We start from the raw sequence: 24,359 nt of genomic DNA, 5'->3' as shown, positions 1-24,359 counted from the left end.
CCATGGCCTAGTTCAGGTGAACAATCTTTTACAATATGAATGTAAAGGCAGCATAGCTACAGCTACCAAGAAAATCTTTGTACTTTCTCCAGTTTACATGATCAACATTAAAACAAATTTATTACGGGTTTACTATCAAGTTTACTAGCATGATGCCCCTCAGAAGATCCACACGAGCCCAAGAAAACCAGTGAATCCTTTTAGAATACCTGGATGGATCCTCAACACATTTGTAAAGATTTTAACAACTTTAGGTTAACATTAATGCTTTTCTGAATTAAAGACACTGACCAGCGCAGTACCACACTTGTGATTTAATGTTTGTATTAAAATTCTCCAAAACAAAGAACCGGGGGGAAAAAACCAAAACAAAAAACCCTTTTCTGCCAATAGGATGTAATTACAGCCACTGCCTCCTAGCAGGAGACTTTAAAAAAAAAAAACATTCAGAATAGTGAATACGTCTCACACGAAACATGCTACAGGACAGATGAGGCCGGGTGGAGCAAACGTGCGAGAGTCATTAGTGCTGCACCTACATGCTGCCTGCACCCACCCACCCCACAGCGCCACTACACCATCGCCTTCAGAATGGCCGTCGTCCCCGCCTGCGACGACTCCAGGAAGCGGGCCGGACAGGAACCAGAGGGGGGGAAAAAAGACAAACAGAAACCAAACAGACAAACAAAAACCAACACAGCCATCACTAGTTGCACATATAAAAATAGAAACATCTGCCCAAACAAGATTAAGGAGCGTGCAGTATTCTGGGTCGGTATGAGGAGATCACTTGCAAGGTCACTTGGAGATTCTCAGTGCAGAGGGGCTATTTCTACAGCAGCCCGCGACAAACCGAAGCAGCCTGAAGGTGCCCGGGGCTTGCGGCAGACGGTGACGTTGAAGGGAAACAGGCCTAGCTACAAAATATGATTCGCAAGAATTTTAAAAATGTACATTTATTTACAAAATGTGAGGATCTGTTCAGGAACCAGATGCAAAGAAATTATTCTGTCCCGCCAAACCTCCTGTATAATAAATGAGTTGTGTGTTACAATAAGGTGGGAAAGGTCTACACACTGCTTCAGATGTTTTGGTCAAAATGGCTTGCAAACTGTTTTTAAGACTGTGAGATTTCTCTGTACATGCCAGAAAAACGTCAGTAAGGTGGTGAAGTGGAAAATTAGTTCTTTGGGCCACGCGTTACGAGACGGACACGCGACGGTACAACTTTGACAGCAAACGTCTACGCTAGCCAGCCACTGAAGCAATTAGCACTGTAGATGGCCTCTTCACGTGCGAGAGGACGAATCCCGGGGCGGAAGTAGGCGTCGGAGCTCACTGTGAGCCATAAACACTACTGTCCATCGTCAGCAGCCATTGCATGCCGCTACCCCTGCACTCTGTACACTACACGCTTCAGAAGAATTCATGGAGATGACCTGTACAAACTGTGAATTAAAGAACCACCCCATTTTCAGCATAAAGGACCGCCACCCTCCAGTGGCGCGCCAAATTGGTTTGTCCTCTGAGGTGTGCACCCCAGAATCCTCTCGTAGCCACTTTTGCGACACGGTTAACAAAAAGGCAGCGACGGACCGCCACTCAGGCAAGAACGTGTCGTCAAGAACATCAATGACTTACCCCATGGAACTCCCAACTAATAAATAAGAGGCTACTAACATTACAGCCGAGTCCCAAGATGCTGGCGTTGGATTGAATTCTCAAACTCCTACACGCCTCCCCGAGACTGGAGAGAATACCACAGTCATTGCTTATGACCAAGCAAAGGGATTCCACAAAATAATGTGACAACTAGATTTAATAAATTAATATACATACTTTTTTTTTGTCCCCATTTTTTTCCGAAGATATACAGTGCCACGTACTTTTAAATCCAAGTAGGTTGGCTTGAAGGATTTCTCTGTGTTTCTGTATGTTTACAAACACATTTCATACCTCTTCAGCTACAATTTGCAGGGCAAGATCTGAGAGGCCAGGAGTCAAGAGTTCGTCAGTCTTAGAGGACATGAGAAATGATGGACACACACACGCGCGCTACAGGAAGCAAGGGTGTTTACTCTCACATACACCCACACACACCCGGTCTCCTTCTCATGCACACGAACACACACACACACACACGCACGCACGCACGCACGCGCTCCCCCGACGTCTTTACTCCTGGGCCGAACTATTGTGTGTGGCTCCGCCAGGTTTACCGGCTTTGCGTTCATAGTTCACGAGTCTCTGTCCTACAAGATACCTGTATGAGCAGAGGAAGAGAGAGATTAATAGTTCATACATTCTAACTCGATTCAGCCATGCGTTGAAGCGGCTTAAATAGCACGGAAAACACACTGCGACTCCTGGAAAACTGACTTGTCATTCTTGATGTGCTCGTAAAGGCGTTTGAACTGTCGGATTTGGAAAGAGAGGATTCCCATGAGAACAACGACCATCAACAGGAAGGGGTAGATTCTCCTCTGGACCAGATTCTGCATTTCTGCCGTGACCCCTGCAGACACAACACAGCCAAACAACAGAGCTGACCTTCCCGCGCTCTCTGGCTTTCGCCCCTATTGGTGGTCCCGTGGTTGACGGCGCTGCTATCACGTACCTACGATGGGGACGACGCCCACGGCGATGACATAGGGCACGCAGAGAGAGAGCAGCAGCATAGCAATGACAGGGGCAGCCAGCTTTTGGATGATGAAATGGAGGTCAATGTTGCGGATTCCGTTGGCATACACCTAGAGCACAGCAGAGCAAGACTCTGTCCTTAATACAGCTTTAACCAAGACCCAATCCTGCGAGAAGCAGACAGAACTGCGGCGGCTGCGCCCAACCTGTTCGATAACCGTTTTCAGCCACCACTGAGGCCCCATAAGGGTGATGGCAGCGATGATTTTGGCATGCAACACTCCTAACGCCCAGTCCTGAAACACAGAAAGAAGACCACGGTCACCGTCTCATGCTACTATACTGCAAACGCTACTCTACTGGGCCAAGGGAGGGTGGAGTGCATTTAAATTGCAGTGGCCCCATCCAGCAGACCGTCTGTCTGTAAGCGCAAGACGGCAGGGTAAAGCACGTCCCGCGTCGGTTAACGTGGCCGTTAAGCCGACATTAGGAAAACCACTCCGTGGGTATACATTATGAGCCAAACGTTGTGCCGTTTGAATACTTTCCGATGTCCATTTCTAACGGAGAGAGTCTGACGAAGGGCACGTGTCTGGATTTACCTGCCAGGGATAAAAGAGAGGCGTCTGGTCCAGTGGGACTCGGAGGGGGGCCACGATGACCAGCTCGAACAGTAAACCCAGGAGCAGGGGGATCACTCCGGCCAACAGCAGTGCCACGATCAGGGTCTTCATGATCTGCACGCACACAGGCGTCGTCATTTCCCTTACGTAGAACCCACATGCAAGTCGAGCTGCATGCACGACGCCACGCCAGCGCGGCTGGTCATTACCATGAGCGTCCACTCCTGCACCTTCAGCAGGATGACCCTGCGGCCCTGGGGCATCCAGGCCAGCAGCACAGTCACGGCCCTGATGGACAGCCAGCACACGTACAAGCCGCACGCTGCCGTGTACAGCTCGTGGATCTTGGCGCTGCCCGTCCAGAACGACATGAGCCAGCGGCCGGCGAACACTGTCAGGTGTGAGAGAGAGAGAGAGAGAGAGAGAGAGAGCGCGAGAGCTCAGAGCAACATCTAGCACCAACGTTTTGGACGAGTTAGGGGAAAGGGACTCCAAATGGAAGGTCAAAACCACAGGAGCGCCTGTTCCTGACCGGGTCTCCAGCGGTCAGCAGTGGGAAAAGCGAAGCCCGCTGACCGCTGCGTAGGGTAGACCTGCCCGGCAACCGATTAACTGCCGAGTACAGCCTGGTCGCCTGCAGTATGGCGGTGCACTAAGCAGGCCAACGAGGCGGGTGCCCCTAAGCCTCCGCACAACTCAGGATGTCAAGACTTCTACGTGGTCTGCAGGCATCTCACCTGGCAAAGTCAGGCACACCAAACTGGCCAAGAGCAGGGTCACGCACATGAAGAGAATCAGCAGCACGATCTAGAAACACAACACCACAGGAATGAGCCCCACACACACACAAACACAGCGCGACAATCACTCGGACTGGCTTGCTCGGCGGAGGGGCCCTACCCTGAGCGGGAACCTGCTCGGCCGGCGGTACGGCTGGAAGCCCACCGGCCCGCCCTGCTGCAGGATGGCCTGGTGGGCGGCGTGAAGCCCCTCGCCAACCGCTGGCGCAGCATTGGCATTGTTGCGCGCCTGCTGATTGTTGTTGGCCGCCTGGTTGCCGTTGTTCTCGGTCTCCTCCTGGTCTCCCAGCAGGTAAGAGTGCAGGTCTCTGAGCACAGCAGGAAGACTTATGAGTGCTGTGTGCTTATTCAGCAGGGGGAGGCTTAATTGGAAAGCAGATTTAAAAAAAAAAAAAAAAAAAAAAAAAAACCCTCGATGTACGGTGACATTTCTACAAATTTCACCTTGAGAGAAAACTTTTAAAGCCTTGAAAAGTGTCATGTAGTGATGTGGATGTGAGGGCTTATGTGTGGAGGGGCGCGGGGGGCTCACAGCAGGTAGCCGGCGGTTACGGTCCAGGCTCGCACGAGACCCTTCAGCCACTGACGTGTGTGACCCTGCTCCAGAAGAGCCGGCAGCACAACCTGCAGGAGGAGGAGCTCCAGAGACAGCTCGCTCACGGGGGCATCACTGGGGGAGGGGTACGTACACACACACACACACACACACACACACACACACACACACACACACACACACACACACACACACACACACACACACACACACAGAGACAGACAGACAGACAGACAGACAGACAGAACAAATAACACTATGTGAAGCATGGCTCTAGAGTTATTGCGATATTCCATAGGGAAAGCCACATGCTGTGTAACCCAACCTTTGTATGATGAAACTGCTTAGCATTCACATCAGTCGCTGATCAGAGAGCAAAGCAAACCTCAGCCCCCCCACTCTAAGCCCACCGGTCAAGCCCACCCTAACCTGGACACCCCCCCAACCCCGGTGATCGCATCCAGTTATTAAACGCATAAATGGATTATACGGGGCAAGCGAATGGGGACGATGGCTGCCCTCTGAGGCGGGAAACGATTGCGGATGATGTAACCGTCACGCAATTGTCACGGGAGGTCGCAGCTCTTTGCTGGTGGCTCGTTCACCTGTAGAGCATCACGTTGTATGGGAGGAAGGTGGGCAGGACGTGTTTGATGATCCGGATGGGCAACCAGAGCATGAGCAGGACAATGGAACCAAACACAACCTGAAAGATCGGAGGGACACCATGATCCTTCTCTGTATATATTACACAGTAAATAAACACACAAACAAACAGTCACAGGATTAAAGCTCGTCATACCACTGATAAAATGAATCGTCTGAGGTGTCTGTATATTGGCAGGTGGATCATTTCTTGGACTGGGTTAAAATCCGGATCGTTGAGATTTCGGAGAAACCATAAGACTCCAGGCCTGAGAACCTGTTCCCAAAGGACAAAAGGGTTTTCCATGTTAGTGCGCCGCCTGGACACAGCGCAGCAAACGTACTGCCGGCTCCCGCGCGGCGGAGGTACCTCACGGAGCAGGAGGATGAAGGAGGCGAAATAGAAGACGTAGACCATGCCGACAAGCCAGTGGAGGAACATGGTGGTGCCCGGCGCAGACTCGAAGCTCAGCTCTCGGTCCTTCAGGGACGCGTCGAACATCTCCTACCAAACACGCGTGGCGTTTTAAAACCTGACCTCGGGTTTACGGGGGGGATTAGCAGTCGGCTCGGGGGAGCCCGTGTGCGTCGGTGTGATAAATTCACCAACCAGTGAGCAGATGTCTAGCCACCAGCCGCAGATGAGGGGGAACACGCCGATTTCGACGACCACCAACAAGGACACCTAGAAGAGTCAGAATGGCCTCAGCAGTCAGTACACCACAACTGCGTCGGGAATGAACATCTCTGCTTTATGTTGTGATGCACCGTATGGCCCATGTCCCAAGGCACTGACTATTCAAAGTATCGTGGCAGTAGTTCACACACATTATACAACTACAGTAAACACTCACCTTAACCACGATATAACAGACTCCTAACAATCGCCGTGATCGCTGGAATCTCACCAACGCTGCTAATCCCTGCAGCAATGATTAAGGAAACCCCTTCCAATCTCACAGTGCTGCATAGGAACATTATACTTAGGATATACAGAGTACTGAAGGGCATGCCACGAGCCGAGCTACAAAATGCCGGAAGCAACTCGACGACTTCGAGGCGTTTGAACTCAAGGCTTGTGATGTCTCATCCTGTGGCGGGAAAATGGGAGCGCGTCCCGTCGGGCGGCAGGCCGGAAGGATACGTGGCACACGATGAGCGTGATGGCCAGAAGGACGTAGCCCACGATGGTGGTGATCAGGCCCTCGAAGTGAGAGGCACGAACCTAAGGCCACAACAAAACGTGGTTAAAACGCACGCCGTAACGCATGGGAGCATGTTCACAGAAAAGATTAGTGTTAAGTGAGGGAGGAGCACTTACGTAGTCTTCAAAACCGAGTCCCACCACCGAGAAGTGCCCGATATGGTATGGGCAAAAGGCTAGGAAGGCAAAAAAAAAACAAACAAGCTTCCTTAAAACTGCACCTAGTTCCTGAATCTGAGACAGCATATCCAAGTGGAATTCTAATAGACACGCACCAAACACCAGAATGAAGAGTGTGTTGAGAGAGACCACCCAGAACACATGCTCCTGCAACATAAAGTTAAATCACGTTACCTTCTGGGGCCTTAAACGGTTTAACAAATTATCTGCATCTTACAAAACATGGCCGAATGAAAACTTCGATCAGAAAGGACATTACTGCGTACCAGGAAGACCAGAGATCCGTCCAGGCCGAGCATCTGTGAAAGGGCAAACGGAAGTAAACTCAGAATCCCTCCAGCAGGCATCTGTGCTGTATTGTGACTAAGTGCTGTGTGGGTAACGGCGCACGTGCTCACCCTCTCCCACGTGAGCTCCTCTGCTGCACGGTCCCACTCCAGAGCATTCCAGTTCATATCGTCTGCAACCGAGGACACAAAGCGTCAGCCCGCACGCCCACACAGAACTCTGCTGCCAGTGGGTTTTTTTTTAATTACAGGTCACCTCTATGACTTTTTTATACTGGTTTTTTATACTGGTTATTGGTAAGCCTGAGCTCACCCCACTGTGATCACCACCAACCTTGTGCACCGTTGTTGCCGTCAGCTGCGTCTTCAGCACCAGCCTCCTCCTCGTCCTCGTTGTCCAGCTCCATCTCCTCGGCGGGGTCGGCAGGGGCGTGAGCCGCAGCGGCGTCGTTCTCCGCCGGAGGCTGGGCGGCCGCCGGCACGGCCTGGTTCTCGGCGCCTCCGTCCTCTGCCCCCTGGGCCTGCAGAACACGAAGCGATTGGCTGGGCCGTTTTTAGACGCAACCCCGTTACCACAGAGAGGAGAGCGCGGATGGACACGGAGAGGCAGAGAGGCAGAGAGGTACTCGGACGTCTCCAGAGTCACAGAGGCTAATGGGAGGCTGCAGGCTGCACCAGCACCAGACTCGGAATCAGCATTCAAATTACTGCAGAGGGAGGGAACACGGTGAGCAAGGAGAGTCGAGGTGTGCGCTACCGAACGGGTCTCTCGGGAAGGTCACCAGAAAGGTTCAGTCACTCGGGTCACTTCCGCAGACTCATGTCACATTCTCAACCTTTTCCAAGTGGCCAAACTCATCATTTATGACACCTTTTGTTTAAATCATTTTTGTTAATGTGCTTCTCTGAAAAGTGTTTTGAGTGTGTGCTGTGCGTGCGCCGCAGTAGAGGTTGTGTTTGGGTGGGTGAGTGTGCGCATGTGCATATGTGTGCGAGTATTTGTGTGGGTATGTGGGTGTATGCGTGTCTGTATGTATGCACACATGTATGTGCGGGTGTGTGTATGTACAGTTCAGCATTTAACACCATCATTCCCTCCCTACTCACTACTAAGTTGGAGGATCTAGGAGTGCATACATCCCTGTGCGACTGTATCTCCAACTTCCTAACAGACAGACCACAATCAGTACGGGTGGGCAACTGCGCCTCATCCACCCTCACCCTCAGCACTGGAGCTCCTCAGGGTTGTGTCCTAAGCCCCCTGCTCTACTCACTGTACACCTACGACTGCACAGCCACTTCCAGCTCCACCATCATTGTCAAGTTTGCTGACGACACCGTCGTCATGGGCCTGATCTCGGACAACGACGAGAGGGCCTACCTGGAGGAGATTAAACACCTGGAGAACTGGTGCCAGGAAAATAATCTCCTCCTAAACGTCAGCAAGACAAAGGAGCTGATCGTGGATTGCAGCAAGAAGCAGGAGTGCCACTACCAACCTGTGAGGATCAGTGGAACCAGGGTGGAGAGAGTAGAAAGTTTCAGGTACCTTGGTGTTCACATCTCGCAGGACCTGTCCTGGTCCCACCACACCAACTCCCTGGCAAAGAAGGCTCGTCAGCGTCTTTACCACCTCAGACGCCTAAGAGACTTCAGACTGCCCTCCAAGGTGTTGCAGAACTTCTACACCTGCACTATCGAGAGCATCCTCACGGGAAACATCACAATCTGGTTTGGGAACAGCACCAAGCAGGACAGACAAGCACTCCAAAGGGTGGTGTGTTCAGACCATCTATTACAAGCGGTGCCAGACCAAGGCCAGGAGGATTGTGAAGGACCCCACCCATCCCAACAATAGGCTTTTCTCTCTGCTGAGGTCAGGGAGGCGCTTTCGCTCCCTAAAGACCAAGACAGAGAGACTGAAGAGGAGCTTCTTCCCACAGGCCATTCAGGCCCTGAATCAGGGAAGCTGATATACTGTGGGGACCACCACCATTTGTAAACTGGAATTGTACATTGCGTACATACACATATATCCATATATACATTGTACATTGTGTATATATACATATTATACATATATTATACATACATTGTTATATTTGTGTGTGTGTGTGTGTGTGATATATCTCTCCTTCTGCACCCGTTTTTGTTTTTTCCTCTGTTGTTTGGACAGAGCAACTTATACCGTGTATGACTATGTACGTGACAAACCAAACTTGAACTTGAATATGCGTGTGTGTGTGTGTGTGTGTGTATGCATGCATGTGTGTCTGTATGTATGTGTATGTATGTATGTATGTATGTAAGTATGCCTGGGTCAGTGCGTGTGTGTGTGTGTGTGTATGTATGTATATGTGTGTGTTGCATGTGGTTGTATGTATGCATGCATGCATATATGTCTGTATGCATGCATGTGTTTATATATATATATATATATATATATATATATATATATAAATATATAAGTATGTATGTATGTATGCATGTATGTTTTACCTCATTGGGCTGTCCTGCTGCATTGGCAGGCTGTGCGTGATTCTGCTCCAGCCACAGAGGAGCTCCGCCATGGACAATCTGCTCTCGTAACCACACCAAGCTAATGAAGGCACACAGTGTGCAGGTCACCACGAAGCATCCCTGCAGGCAGTCTGCCAGCAGATTCTCCCTGGGGACACACACGCACACGCGCATGCCACTCACATCAACAGCCTTTGGTCCTGAACCTACCTGACTGTGAAATGCTCGTGAACAGCATGAGGGTTTTCCCCATTCGCTCCTACTCACGTGGAGAGCATATCTAACGGCAGGGTCAGGAGGGAGCTCACAGACCCAGTAAACAGACACTTATAGATGCGACCTGTGGGAAGGAACAAAGAGAAAGAAGAAACTCAGCCCCTGGCTCACCTCATGTCAGGAGTTTCTAAGGCCTCGAGAGGAAGGTCTGAGGAGAACACTTACATGCGGTTAAAGGTACGACTCCCAGCCAAGCAAAAGCCACCAGCGTATAGTGAAACCAGTATCGTATGGCCGTCCCTATACTGGTCACCAGACCTGCGAAAATGTCCTGGACCGGAAGCCTCGAAGGCATGTCCGGAGAGTAGACTGTGTGCAAGAGAGAGACAAGACGTCTTTAAAAACGTACACCCCTTCTTTCCTGTCCAGATTATAAGAGACCCTATTAGAAATTACATAGATATTACACATCTGTGTATAAATATGTAACTACAGAAAATGATTCACGCGAAGCACAGCCAAAATGTTCAAGGTCAGCTAAGGCTGTCTTAGGAAGGAAGAACTCTAGAAGAATTTTGACGGAGACCTTATAGCCTGCAGCTTTACAGAGAACACTCAAGTCTTTGAATGGATCATGTACAGGACAGACGTGCCCTGTGAGGCAGCTTCTGAACATCTGACTGCAGTAAAAGAAATCCATGAGGCCTTACACATAATTGTGCAACAGCATGTGGGGGCGATCAGAAAATGACTCAGACAGCGTTCTTTGAGGGGCGAACCTCGTTATGGAATTGACCTTGTTTGCTGACTAACTCAAAGTGCCCTGCAGGCCACGGCAGAGGGGTCATTATCTCACGAGGGTCACGTGATCTTGAACGTCATTAAGCCTACTTCCCCATCTTTAAAAGGACTGACGTTGAATGGTGTGGTGTTAAGCCATGTGACTTCCCAGGAGTCTGCCACCTCCCGCCAAGGAGGACGGCGCACGGCCCTGGAAGCTCCACACGTTTACATTACCAGCGTTTATCTGACGCTTTTATCGGAAAATACAACTTACAATTATGACTGAGTACAACTTGAGTAATTGAGGGTTAAGGGTCTTGCTCAGGGGCCCCAAGAGTGGCAACTTGGCAGTGGTGGAGCTTGAACCAGCCACCTTACGATTACAAGTCAGGTACCTTCACCACTGAGCTCCCACACCCGGTATAAGTACAGCAGGCATGAGAGCGCGGTTTACTTACTTGGCGTGAAAGCGAACCTGTGCTTGCATAACTCGCAGTACTCTTTCCTGCTGTGTTTCAGCCACTGGACCAAGCTGCGGGAAAAGAAATAAATAAAAACACACAGGAAAGGGAGCGGGAAGGAAGAGCGAGTAAGACTGGATGTATGGGACAAGAACTCCGGCCCTTTTCAACACGGTAGGAGAACGCTCCACAGCTTTCCAGGGTCATTCACTGTTATAGGACGTGATACCACACAGCCTGGAATGTTGCAGAATGTTGGAATTATTCCTTCAGTTGAGACATTATAGAATGTGTGTGTGTGTCTCAACTGAACACATACATATATACGTATACACACACACAGGATTTTTTTTGTTAGGAGTATACCATGCCACTAGAACAGTGTTTTACAAAATAACCAAGGTATTTCAACATAAAGCCTTTATTTTGCAGAAAGCACAATGATCAAAATTAGAGAACAGCAATAACTGTATAAAAAATACATTTTCTGAAGGTTACAACAATCACCAATCAATAGGAAGCGTTCAGGCCGTTGCTTTGAATGACTTCAGCACATCTGCGGCCACGGGACATCACTAGTCTCTCACACCGCTCTGGTGTGAGTTTGGGCCGTTCTTCTTGCAGTCTCTTTCACAGTTCAGTGACTGTTGTGAGTTTCTTGGCCATAACTTTGTCACCATGGATTTTCCAGAGGTTTTCTATTGGGTTTAGATCAGGACTCTGGGCTGCCCATTTCTTTGTTTCAGTTTCAAAGAACTGCTTTACCCGTTTTGCTGTGTGACAAGAGGCATTGTCCTGCACGAAAATTGCTGGCTGAGTGATGGAACCACGTGTTGTTGAAGAAGGTTTTGATACACACTTGCATTCACGCTGCCATGTAGCTGTATGAGAGGTCCAACTCCTGCTGCCGAAAACATTCCCCAAACCATGACACTTCCTCCTCGACCTTTCATTGGCTTCTTTACACGCTTTGGGTTTGGTTTTTCCCAAGTTTGTTGACGAACATAATGTTTCCCATCAGACCCAAATCAATTAAACATGCTTTCATCACTAAAGTGAACTAAGGACCACTTCTCCTCTGTCCACACAACATGCTCCTCAGCAAAGGTTGGTCTAGCCTTTTGATTCTTTCTGCTAATGAGAGGTTTGGAGGTTTTGGGCTTTCAGTCCAAATGCTCTTAAACGTTGAGAAACTGTATGACGAGACAGATCCTTACCCTGTTCAGTGCTGAACCGGCGAGCAATTCCAGCTGCAGTGCTGAACCGATAACCCATGGAGATTATCCGCATTATCCTGTCCTCTCTTACATTTGTCTTTCATGGGCGACCAGCCTTCTTGGGGGGCTTGAATGAGTTTGTGATGTTGTAAAGATGCAATATTCTAGAAATCTCAGACTTGGAACGACCAACTTCTCTTTCTATGGCTGATAGGGTCACCCCTTTGGCCTTCATATGGACAACCTGTTGCCAGAGGGTTTAATTCACTTTGGAACAGCTCACCATCTCGCAAAGTCAGTGAAAACAGGAAAGTTATGCTGCCGATTAAATAGGGTGTCAGATAATTAAGGAAATTAGCACCAGGTGCCAGTATCTGAAAGTGTTCTCTAAATTTGATCAGTGTTCTTTTTCAATTAACTCATTTAAGGTTTTTATACTGTGCTTTAGAATATATACGACTCCTGAAATAAGATTAAAATACTGCTCTTTTACTCCTGTTAGGATAAATTCACATAGGAATACACAGTGACCTTGACATTCAGGAAATTGTGTGTTGTTCTCTAATTTTGATCTGCAGTGTGTGAGTGTATATATATATATATATATATATATAAATAAAAAGATTAATTTAAACTAATGGGTAGAGCAAGTCAGTCCATTTGTTGAGGCAGCCAAAAAGCACAAATGCACATACTCACGTGTGCCCAGCCACACAACCCCACACACACCCCAAGCAACCTGGTATGGTAACACAAACGCAATAAGCACCACTGGAAGAAATATGATGGCCCAACCACAGCATAACAGCATATAGTTGACAATGAATAAGGCGAAACTTAGACCAGTAGAAATTTTGAGCCAAAAAAGGTGCAATGTGCCTTTAAAGTTTGAGGTGCGAAGTGACATGCAATGTGCCTTTAAGGCTGAACATTAGGGGCCTTCCGTGCTGCCCAAAACGCATTGTTATGCCTACAGTAAACCTCCTTCTGTGATCGCACTCACGGCGGTTATGCCTTCCATTCGTTTCTCTGAATGGATGAGCTGGTGACAATGGTGAGGTTTGGGTGGATTATCAGTGATAGTGGATTACTACATACTAATTACTCTTCTGTTAATAAATTGCCACGTTACGATACCACCCAGACCACCCCACCCCCCAATCACGAACAATGACGACCCATACAAGTAGTTTTTAATTTACGTTGACGGTTCTACGGCTTCAGTGAGTAGTGCGTTGTTGGACTTTAATGGAGACCAGTTTGGCCAGTCTAAAACTTATTTCCTGAAACATGTTTCCTTATATTCATTATTTTCTCATAGACTTACCCAATGAATGCAGAAGCATGTTCCAGTGAAGGAGCAAACAAGCTTTCAAACTTTTGACCTCCAGCTATCTTTAGTCACAGGACCAATCAGGGCAAATTAGCTCCAGAAGCTTGTATGCATAAGGCTCCCATATTACCTCTACAATTCATGAATAATAATTCATATAATAAAGACTGTACTTACCCCCTTCATTTGTTTCTCACCATTTTTAAAAATGTTATTCTATAACTCTTCTGATTCATTCATTCTTTTTTCATGATAATGAAAGGGTTCCGCTTTGAGGTGGAACCATTATAAACTCCCCACGTCCAAATCAGCCCTGATTGTTCTTGCCCTCTAGAAGCCATCGCCGACAGTTAATTACAGCAGGGTTTGTTTGTCTTCCCACCTTGGTCTTTTAAACAGTTGGATTCGGCCAAGTCTAATTTCTGAGGCACAAATGATATCGGAATTCTTTACTTTCTCAGACAGTCTCCATGGTGTTTATGCACACTGACTTCCAAGGAAGATACCAAGGGCATTGTGGGCAGGAGACATAGGCAGCCTATTTCAATTTGATTTAGCCTAAATCGAGCCATTATTTGTAATAAAATAACAGCCAGTAGCAGCATACATTTACTTAATGTTTAACGTGTAGCTCAAACCACAGACGAGCAAAATAAAGATAACACCTTTTTACTTCACACTTCCAAATTAATACATTTTAGAGATACAGTCTCCCACGACCTTAATACCAATGGAAACATTGTCTAAACATTTAGATTGCGCACAAACACTGAACCTAATGTTATACTAAAGATCAGTGGAGGTCATGTATTAGGAGTATAGCTTAGGTTCAGAACTACATCAAGATTAGGCTTTAGTTAATTTACCACCATCTTTTTCTAAGATAAATAGCAGAACATTAATAAAATTAGAACAGTAACGCAGCACTTCTTAGAGTGAACAGATAAAGACTCTTACCATTCTTGGTGGATGAATTTAATACTTCCAGTGCAGACACAGGGGTGGTAGAGAGGTTTGTCGAGAGTTCCCTCAGACCGACACACTCTACATATATCAGCTGTAGACAGATGAGGCAACCAGCGTAAACACCACGGGTGCTTATAAAGCTTTCAACACTTACGATTGCTGGGATTTTATGTGGCTATCTAGCAACACTAACTTGAAAAAAAACTATCCTACTTTATTGCATTGGGTTTTATGACTACTGATGAACGCAACTTAAGCAAATGACTGCGCCATCAAATTATACTTAGGTGAAATATTGCAGGGTTTATGCGTTTCTGGAGCGGAAGGCTAAGCCAATGACACCCCATAAACAATACCCCTTCACACACTAGCTAGCTACTTGGCCACGACCTGTTATATTGGCAAATACTGCCTTTTATTGTTTAGATCAGCGGGGCTGTTTGATTCCCCGTGGGTGAGGAGTAAACAGGCATACAGCAGTCCGGTAAAACTTAAACCGCGTTGACCCAAACCCTCCTGAACCTTGTAGCTGGTGTTGCTGTCTCCTGAAGGCTACGAGCTAACGCGCATGTTAGTCTTTAACTTCGCTAGCCTGCCAGCTACGGCAACTCCGAGCTTAAAGATGTCTACGTTAATACTAGCTAGCTAATCCTCTTTTGTTAATAGTGCAAAACAGAACGACGGGTTTGCGAGTAAACTGTCCGAGAATGTAGTTTAACTAAAGGCGGCTAGGAGAACACTAATGCCATAGTCTGGTGCTACCTAGCTAGCGTTAGCCAACTAGCAGCAGCACACAGAGGCCAACATAGCTCACGTCCTGTCTTGCGGACTTCAATCGAAACGCAAATCAATATTATTTATTTGAAACCCGTGCGTCAAAACCATGTAATTTGACATTTCTGGTTAAGTGTCAATCTCACCTTCCTCGGCCGTGTCCATCGTGTAGCTTAGCAGTGACGCACTGCTCTTCAATCAACACATAACACCGTCCAGCAAAAACGAGCTAGCTTGCCAACATCTACAGAAACATGTCGACAGAGCAGCAACCGCGAACTCAGCATAACCTCACGACTGTATTATTACTCCTGAGCGCACACACGAAATGCGTTTAAAAGCGTCTGTCCTCACAGAGCCTGCATCTCCTGGCCTTAGCTGGAATGAGCTAGTCACGCTTTACGGCGGGTCGTGACGCACTACTACGACAGCTCCGACAGCTTTCCGGTGGAAACGATGTCCACGCCATCGACCCAAACACTTCATTAAGACGTTTGCATGGTGTATGCTATAGGTATTCTGTGAAATACCAGGGAAAAGGTTATAGCTTTTATATGTTTCAAATAAACTAGACTCTTCATTCCCCTCAAATATCAGCTGATGCTAGAATTATTATTTAGTGTACAGGAAGACTGCAAAGACAAGATATTTGTATTGATATTCTTTACTGATCCAATGTTCAAAAAGAATTTAAAAAAAACAGAAAAGGACTGAGTCTCGATTACCAGAGACATGTTCCACAGGTCCATTTAGTCTAACAGACAGAGTATTCACAGCTGTTCTGCAGTTTCGGCCGTTTTTTTCCTGAGATTTGAATGTCTTGGCGTGGTAGACCCATACAGTGTCGATTCCCTCTCCAACCCCACACTCAGGAGTCCACGTGGGAAAGGGGAAGCGGCAGACCACAACCATAGCTGAAGTCCGAAGCTCTGACTGAAGCTTGGCTTCTAGTTGCTCCATCTGCCGAATATACAGAACTACAGCTTCACCCAGACCTTCTTAACTGGTAAGTAATTATAGACTTAATATTAGTAGTAATATTCAGTGTAAAGTTCAATCACCTGCTACAATTTCAGTGTTGCTAACCACCTGATAAAACAACAACTTAGTCACATCTAAAAAAAAATTTTTTTTAAATAAAAATATCGTTAGGCTGCACTTAACTACATTTCTTTAAAAAACCATAACAAAATTAATTCATTTATCATTTTCTCAGTGATAAATAATATCACTGAAGTAGTAAATTCTTACCATTTGTGGAACTCCAAATATGACTACATTGGAATACTGTGAAAAGCTGACCTGGAAAAAAAAACAAACAGCAAACTTAAAAAATAACAGTGTGTAAACTAAATCAACAACTCTTGTAACATAGAACGTCCTTTTATTATGATAAGACTGCATGTACTATGATGTAACAAGTAAACGTGTTTGCTGAACATTCACGGCTGACTGCAAAAATGAGCAATCAAAGCACCTTTGCACTTTTCTGCTTCTTTCTTCAATGATAAGATGATAATCCAATTTCAAAACTATCACATTTTAAGTGTACGACTGAACAAATGGTATAGCAAGCCTGGACACTGAACATTTAGGTATCAGTGAGCGTTCAAAGTGCGGTGTAGAGGCTCTTATCGCTTTCCCATTTGACTTTACACCAATGGGAGTTCACAGTTATCAATTAAATGAAGGGCTCCAGTGAGGTGGAGGAGCGAAAGTGTCAAGGGATGTTCCAGTCCATGGTAGTTCCCCGTGTCTCAGTCAAGATTATTAAAGACAATCTAGGTTGGTGAGATTAGAATGAATCCATTCTCAAGCATTACGAGCATAGAAGGGTGCCTGTCCTCTGGGTGACCAGTAAACTCATGTACTTTTTTCTTTCTATCATAATTTAACTGATGGCCTCAGCTTTGACACTGGCGCATGTTTCTGTAACCCTTACAGCCACAGGCCCTCAGAAATCCTCTTAACAAACTGCTGTTTCAGAGGTGCTCTTTTTTGTGATGCTACTGCGAACATTCATGCACTTCCACTTCCAATGAAAATATGTTTCCCAAGTTTAATCTAAAGGCAAATGTTAGTGTTGATAATGTCATTTCTAACTACTCAAGAGAATAAAGAATATTCTCAAACACTTGGAGAATAAAACTAAAATAATATAATTCAATTTTAGATCAACGATGAGCGCTATTCGATTAATACTTAAAATGATCGTGGACGGAACGAAATCCGCATCCGTCTCACCGCATGCTTACCTTCCACAGGTCGGCGATGTGAAAAGAGGTGCAGTGACTAACACCTTCCCTCCAAGCTCTGTAACGGGAATACCACACCAGCCACGGATTCAGTTCAAAGCCAGCTGCCCTGAAACCAGCCTTTGCTGCAGCTATGACCTAAGGTGGAGTAAGTGGAAAACTTCACTCTTCATGAAAATATACTAAGTATGTGCATTGGGATTTCCCATATTCACATGTTCGGTATCGCAAACAGAAATAGAGGCGAGCTTGCATCACTCGCCAGTTTACATCAAATGTGTACATACAGTGGGGAAGCTGGTGACCCACATTCAGACAGACTAAACACTGATGCTTCTCGCTTAGTCTCACACCCGACACTTAACCCTTGATCCTCGGCGTCCTTCCATTTTTCCACCCTGCCTTTACCCAAGATTCAGGAGCGACGACACGGGCCAATCAGCTGAGCTCATTATTCAGTAGCAACAACATGCGAGTTAAGAAACCACATATCATGCAGTTTTGTTTCATTGCTTAAAGATGAAAAGCAAAACTTAGAAATGACTCACTATTCGTCCATCGCCACTTCCAATATCCACAAGGCTTCCCGATCTTGCTTGCAAAACATTCATGACGTTTTTGACTTGAGTGGCTGTTGCAGGCACAAAGGGAAGGCAAACCTTCCTCAGCGCGGGTGCAATGAAGGGCCCAGCAACAGCATGCAGGGCGACGAGCAAGCCTGCCACAGTGCAGCTCGCAATAACGCCTATGTGGGCTTTAATACTGCTGTTCTCTGAGAATCTGCCATCATCAGCGCATTTCGCAGTAACGCCTATGTGAGCTTTAATACTGCTGTTCTCTGAGAATCTGCCATCATCAGCGCATTTCGCAGTAACGCCTATGTGAGCTTTAATACTGCTGTTCTCTGAGAATCTGCCATCATCAGCGCATTTCGGAGTAACGCCTATGTGGGCTTTAATACTGCTGTTCTCCTCTCCATGGGTCTCCTCTGACCTGCACCAAGCCATGCCACAAGAGGACAACGCAAAACACGTGTGCTACTAAACCTCAATTTGGCTCGATTCTTTGTAGCGCTATTTTATGCCGCTAATACAGTATGTTGAGATATCCCAATGTAGTTTAATGGTTTTATGGTTTTATTAATTTAATAACCTATACGTATAGAAAGTGCATGCATAAACCTTGAGGACGTGCCTGATGTGTGGGCGGCTATCATCTTCCGATATGCTACAAAAGAAATCACATAAATAGTTCCGTACTAGTGTTCACCAAAATGAGTTAAACGCGAGATACATATATATGAAACTATATATATATATATATATATATATATATATATATATATATATATATATATATATATATATATATTTATGGGAGGACAATTTTCAGACGGAGTACAATAATTTTGCGGTACGTTTGTTAATCCTCTGATCCCCTTAGTGGACACTGTGAAGAAAATCGACATGTTCAGCTTTAACCAGACGGTTTGTCTTCTGTTCAGTTCACTTCTTGTTTTAAAAAAAGATAATGGAAAACATTTTCTTTTCAGAATGTGCAGATTTATTGTCTTGCCTATGAATGAACATAATTTTGGCAATTCAGCTGATGATCTAAACGCTAAATATGAAAATGTTGTCCTGGATGTTTACGTTTTGCCAGTTTATCTGCTATGTTTAGGTGATATTGCCTGTGGTACCAGTGCAAAAAAAAGCGCGACAGGTTGGGCAGAAATGTCATCTTTCGCTTTATGCAGACATCCCACCCTGCAAAAACTCATTTTAGGTAGCATTAAGCATTAAGACCTCCTGCTCCTATCCACCCGGGCACACGGTCTATAATTCCATATTAAAATCCATATATGCGTTCATCTTTTCTATTCATTAGGAAAAACAAAACAACTTGTGAAAGGAATGCCATAATTTCTCGTATTCAAGTAGATCATTTTAACTAGCAGTAAAAACTGTCATTTGTTTTGACAAGACAATGGAAATACATCAGTCATAACATTAAAAACACTGGCAGAGGAAGAGGAGATTGATTGTCTCGTTACAATGGCACCTGTCCGTGGGGTGGGATATATTATGCGGCAGGGGCTACTTCCCTTTGAGAAGTGCTGGGGTGAGAATGCAGGCAGGGTGATGTAGTCCTGCTGCCCTCAAAATCACATTCCCTTTAAGACATGGAAGATCCACATTCCCTTTAAGAAATGAACTGTGTTCACTAAAAAGAACTCAGGGCTGGGACAGTTTTGGGGCCTCGTTTGTCAGACCTATGAGCAAGAAGTAATAGCATTATTGCTTAAAATATATTTGTAGTACAATTGTTTTTTCTATTTATTTTGAAAAACAATTTGATTAAAAACAGATTGTTCCGTTTCATGAAACGTGAGTGTCGCATTTTGTGTGACAAAATAACCATGAACCTTTTCTGATTGTCATTAGGAACATGTTTCATTGTATTAACTAAAACAATATTATTGCTTGAATTATTATTTAATTAATGTAGGAAAGAGCACTTGTATAAGAAACAATCATATTTTCAGAGTACACTTTCAAAAAATGGTGGGGATAAAATCAGCCATTTGAGAAAGTGGTGAGGACACGCCCCCAGTGTATGTTAGACAGGAAGTGAGCAGTCAGGTCTTGAAGTTTGTGTTGGAATCAGGAAAATGAGCAAGCATAAAGATATGAGTGATTTTGACATGGACCAAACTGTGACACCTAGAGGACTGGGTCACATCACCATGCCGGAGCTTGTGCGCTGTTCCCGATATGCAGTACTAAGTACCTACCAAAAGTGGTCCATGGAAGAACAACTGGTGAACTGGAAACAGAGTCACGGTCACCCAGGGCTCAGTGATGTATGTAGGCAGCAAAGACTCCCACATACATCACATAACATCTGGTCCAATCCCACGAGACCGAGACCATGAAGAAGGTTGCATGGTCTGGTTTGATCATGTTTTCTTTTACATCAGCAACTGTGTGTATGTGCTTACCTGAGGTGGCACTAGGATGTACTATGAGAAGAGGATAAGGTGGTGTGAAAAGAAAGTTTCTGGGCAATGTTGTGCTGAAAAGACCTCAAGTCCTGGAACTCATGTGGATGTTATTTTGACATATACCACCTACATTAACATTGTTGCTTACCTCAAGTACTGTTCTTCATGGCAATGGTAATGCATAATAGCAGTGGCCTCTATCAGCAGGCTTTTGTGCCTTGACATATTAAAATGATTGTTCATGAATCATTTGAGGAACTTCACAAAGAATTCAAGGTGTTGACTTGGCCTCCAAATTCCCCAAATGTCAGTGTAATCAAGCATATGTGGGATGTTCGAAAAACAAGTCTGATCCATAGAAGCCCCACCTTGCAACTTGCAGGACTTAACGGATCTGCTGCTAATGTCTTTGTGCTCAATACCACAGGACACCTTCAGAGGCCTTGTGGAATTCTTGATGGGTCAGAGCTGTTTGACAGAACAAAGGGGGATCTACACAAAGTGAGGCAATGTTAGGTTTTGTGTTATGGCAGATCAGTGTGTGTTGGTGTGGAAATACACATAAATCCGTAGAAGAATTCAAGTGAGTAACTGCAATGTTCTGTAGTTAGAGATGTAGAGATATTCATCTCTAAATGATTCAGAATTGTAGTGGAGTGCGGGAGGAAGGCACAAGGTTTCCAGACAGGGCATTTCAGACAGAGGTTCTTCATCATCAGGATGTGAAACCTGTTTATGTTTATGTTTATGTTTATGTTTATGTTTATGGCAGTCAATAGCTGTCATGGCCTTGTCTCTCAGGACTCTTGTCTCTCAATGGATGTCGCTCAGGACTCTACATAAGCCATGCCACCCCACCACCACAAATGGATCATCTACGTCGACTTCTAATAGCACCTGTTCCCTGTCTCCTATTGCTATTTCCCTGTGTATACATCCTCCTGCATATGGCTTCCCCTTCTGCATATGGTTTCATTCTGTGTTTCTGAGCCTATCTGTCTCATAGCGTAGCAACCTTTTTAACTGTTCTCCCATTTACCCCTTTTTCTTTTACCCTCCTGGACGGTATCTCATGATTATGACTTTTGTCTGCCCCGTTTCTTTCTTCTTGTTACGGACGTTTGATACCTCTGCCATATTTGATATTAAACATCATTATTTATTCTACCTGCACTCGGCACCCTACTCTGATAGAAAACTGCCATCCATGGAGTCAAAAGGTAACCTCTCTGAAGCTCTGGTCGCCCAGGGAGAGCTCTTAGGAAAACATCACAAACAGTTTGCCTCACTGAATAACTTGGTTAAGTACCTGTCTGAGCGGACATGGCAACTATCAGCCCTGGTGACTCGGCTGTTGGTAACTCAAAGGTTAGCCTCAGTACATGCTTAGAGACCAGTCGCCACCATTACCCTCCTATGCTTTCGGCTTGCTTTCCCAGAAAATTATGCTTCCTCCTTAGCTCTTGTTATCTCCCTCCTGACTGATAAAACCATAGAATGGGCTAATGCTGTCTGGTGTTGAGGTGAAGAGGAGACCAGGGAAGCGGTTTCAGAACTGTCCCCTACCTGTTTAAGGCAGGTTGGATCATCGCTTAAACGGAAGGGCTTGGTCTGAATTGCTCATATCCCTTTCCCAAGGCACTTGATTTCTTCACTCTTCCCATTGGATGACCTCTCTTGGTAGCTTTCCACAGAGGACTTAACCCTGACCTCCTTAGTACAGTGATTTGCAGGGATGAAGCTAAATCTCTGGACTCTCTCGTGGACTCAGACATTGGATTAGATAATCTGCTACATAAATGTGGTGGACTACAGGGACCTGTTCCACATCTTCTCCCTGCACACACCTGCTCTGTGCCATGTCCATCTGATACAGAGCAGATGCAGGTTGATGGAGTTTGCCTGTGAAATGACGGACGGGTCCTAGATGGCATCAGACTGGGGTCGTGTAACTATGCTCTCTATGTTTACACCATATGTCAGTACTAAATCAAGCGTATGTCCACCAGAGTGGGTAGGTTCTCTTATACATTGGGTGAAAACAACTTATTCTAATATAGAGCTAAAGGCCGATCTCAGAGGGACCATTGGAAGACTGCATTCCTAAGCACTACCAGATAGCATAAATACTTGGCTGTGTCTTATGGCCTGGCCTAATGCCCCCTCCATGTTCCAGTCTTTTATCAGTGAAGTTTTTATAGATACAGTTCATCATGGCAACATATTGATTTTTCCCCCGACTTTTATCGAACACATCCAGCGTGACATCGGCGACAGAGAGCTCTTGGACATTAAGTTAGCACTTGAAGAATGGCGTCACTGGCTCGAGGGAGCTACTTTTTAATGCTTACAAACTACAAGTATCTAAGGAATGCCAGGTGTCTCACTCCCCATCAGGCTTGTTGCCTCTTTTTTACTATTTCTCATTTTAACATACCATAGCAGCAGTAAAGTTGATGCTCTGTCCTGACTCCCAGATTCAAGGACCTCTCTCTCCCTCTCCTTCAGGTCTCATGGAACGTGCATCCACGATCCTGAAGTATACCAGGAGGATGTCATAGGAAGATTTTTTAAATAAGATATAAAGATCTTCTTTTTAAAAATTAGGTACAAAAAATTGGTACCTTGGTATAATGATCACATTCGCAATTTAAAACACTGCCACACTCAAAAAATATACTGTAAATGGCATCACACTAAGCTTGTAGTCTTCCAGCTTGCATGGAAGGAGAGCCTTCTGAAATATAGAAAAGCACTTATTACCGCTCGAACAGCTTATCTCTCAACCCTAATAGAAAATAACCAAAAATAACCCTAGAGTTCTTTTTAGTACACTTGCACATTTAATGAGTTCATGAATTTCTTTAATGAGAAACTTAAACACATTAGAGTATTAACATGAGATCAGGCAGCTACTTAAAGATCAGAACAACCAAGTCAACAACAACTCTAGAATCCTTTACACCGATCCAAGAGCCAGAACTTACATCTCTGATCTTGTGCTCAAAATCCTCCACTTACTTACTAGATTCACTACCCACACACTTTCTTAAGGAAATCCTACCTGAAGTAATTGAACCTTTACTAAATTTAATAAACTCCTCCTTGAGCATTGGCTATGTTCCTAAATCATTCAAAATTAGCAGTAATTAGACCACATCAAAAAAAACTAACCTCGACCCATGTCAGCTGTCAAACTACCGGTCGATCTCAAACCTTCCATTTATTTCAAGATCCTAGAAAAGGCTGTAGCTCAGCAGCTAAATCACACCTGAATCAAAACCAGATACATAAAGGCTTTCACTCAGGGTTTAGGCCTAATCATAGTACAGAGACAGCACCAATTAAAGTAGTTAATGACCTATTGTTGGCTTCTGACCAGGGTTATGTCTCTTTGCTTATATTGCTTGATTTGAGTGTAGCATTTGACACTATAAATCACATCATTTTACTAGTTAGACTCAAAAATGTTGTTGGTATTAGGAGAATAGCCCTTTCCTGGTTTAACTCTTGTCTGGCCAGTCACTACTGGTTTGTTAACATAAATGGAGACTTCTCAGCATACTACAAGGTTAGCTATGGTGTCCCACAAGGATTTGTTCTAGGACCTTTGCTTTTTTCTTTATATATGCTACCTATTGTAACATAACTGTATATCTGTACATCTGTATATATAGATTTATACTCAATTACCTTGTTACACAACAACTGTAGATATGTTATTATACAAAATGGATCTGTACATTCTGTAGATTGTGTACATATATACCCAACCATATTACACCTGCACTGTACATTCTGTAGATTGTGTACATATATACCCAACCATATACATTGTACATTGTGTATATAATCATAATATACATATATTGTACATACATTGTTAATATATTTT

General features: G+C 45.2%; 2 protein-coding genes across 3 annotated transcripts; both read right to left on the bottom strand.

Moving 5' to 3' along the window:
* Nucleotides 1–299: 299 nt before the first annotated feature.
* On the bottom strand, nucleotides 300–15,615 carry march6 (membrane-associated ring finger (C3HC4) 6). The gene is made up of 26 exons (XM_035519804.1): nucleotides 15,352–15,615; nucleotides 14,423–14,522; nucleotides 10,913–10,986; nucleotides 9,897–10,040; nucleotides 9,723–9,795; nucleotides 9,435–9,603; nucleotides 7,270–7,456; nucleotides 7,047–7,108; nucleotides 6,915–6,947; nucleotides 6,744–6,795; nucleotides 6,586–6,644; nucleotides 6,409–6,489; nucleotides 6,119–6,187; nucleotides 5,875–5,949; nucleotides 5,635–5,769; nucleotides 5,422–5,541; nucleotides 5,225–5,325; nucleotides 4,596–4,733; nucleotides 4,164–4,371; nucleotides 4,001–4,070; nucleotides 3,473–3,654; nucleotides 3,243–3,377; nucleotides 2,847–2,936; nucleotides 2,618–2,750; nucleotides 2,380–2,515; nucleotides 300–2,263 (listed from the first exon to the last, which is right to left on the bottom strand). The coding sequence occupies exons 1-26, from the start codon at nucleotides 15,368–15,370 to the stop codon at nucleotides 2,176–2,178; spliced, it is 2,733 nt and encodes a 910-aa protein (XP_035375697.1). The 5' UTR covers nucleotides 15,371–15,615; the 3' UTR covers nucleotides 300–2,175.
* A 178-nt stretch (nucleotides 15,616–15,793) lies between these two features.
* atpsckmt (fATP synthase c subunit lysine N-methyltransferase) lies at nucleotides 15,794–18,674 on the bottom strand. Of its 2 annotated transcripts, none has more exons than XM_027029776.2 (4): nucleotides 18,009–18,674; nucleotides 17,461–17,598; nucleotides 16,457–16,507; nucleotides 15,794–16,165 (listed from the first exon to the last, which is right to left on the bottom strand). In XM_027029776.2, exons 1-4 carry the CDS (start codon nucleotides 18,465–18,467, stop codon nucleotides 15,896–15,898), a joined length of 918 nt encoding a protein of 305 aa, XP_026885577.2. In that variant the 5' UTR covers nucleotides 18,468–18,674; the 3' UTR covers nucleotides 15,794–15,895. The 2 variants fall into 2 exon arrangements, with proteins under 2 accessions (XP_026885577.2, XP_026885579.2); XM_027029778.2 differs by having other exon boundaries at nucleotides 16,129–16,208.
* Nucleotides 18,675–24,359: the final 5,685 nt, after the last annotated feature.

This window comes from Electrophorus electricus, chromosome 19, assembly GCF_013358815.1.
Source record: "Electrophorus electricus isolate fEleEle1 chromosome 19, fEleEle1.pri, whole genome shotgun sequence".
NCBI classification, from domain to species: domain Eukaryota; kingdom Metazoa; phylum Chordata; class Actinopteri; order Gymnotiformes; family Gymnotidae; genus Electrophorus; species Electrophorus electricus.
This window is presented reverse-complemented; position numbering and strand designations above follow the sequence as displayed.

Coding starts and splice junctions, on each gene's coding strand:
- atpsckmt (XM_027029776.2), bottom strand. CDS start 18,467: ATGGCTTGGTGCAGGTCAGAGGAGACCCATGGAGAGGAGAACAGCAGT. Junction 17,599..18,008: donor GAAGTGGCGATGGACGAATA/GTGAGTCATTTC, acceptor ACTCCACCTTAG/GTCATAGCTGCAGCAAAGGC. Junction 16,166..16,456: donor TATTTGGAGTTCCACAAATG/GTAAGAATTTAC, acceptor TATATTCGGCAG/ATGGAGCAACTAGAAGCCAA.
- march6 (XM_035519804.1), bottom strand. Junction 6,948..7,046: donor AGGAGCTCACGTGGGAGAGG/GTGAGCACGTGC, acceptor GCCCTTTCACAG/ATGCTCGGCCTGGACGGATC. Junction 6,188..6,408: donor TCACGCTCATCGTGTGCCAC/GTATCCTTCCGG, acceptor TCATTGCTGCAG/GGATTAGCAGCGTTGGTGAG.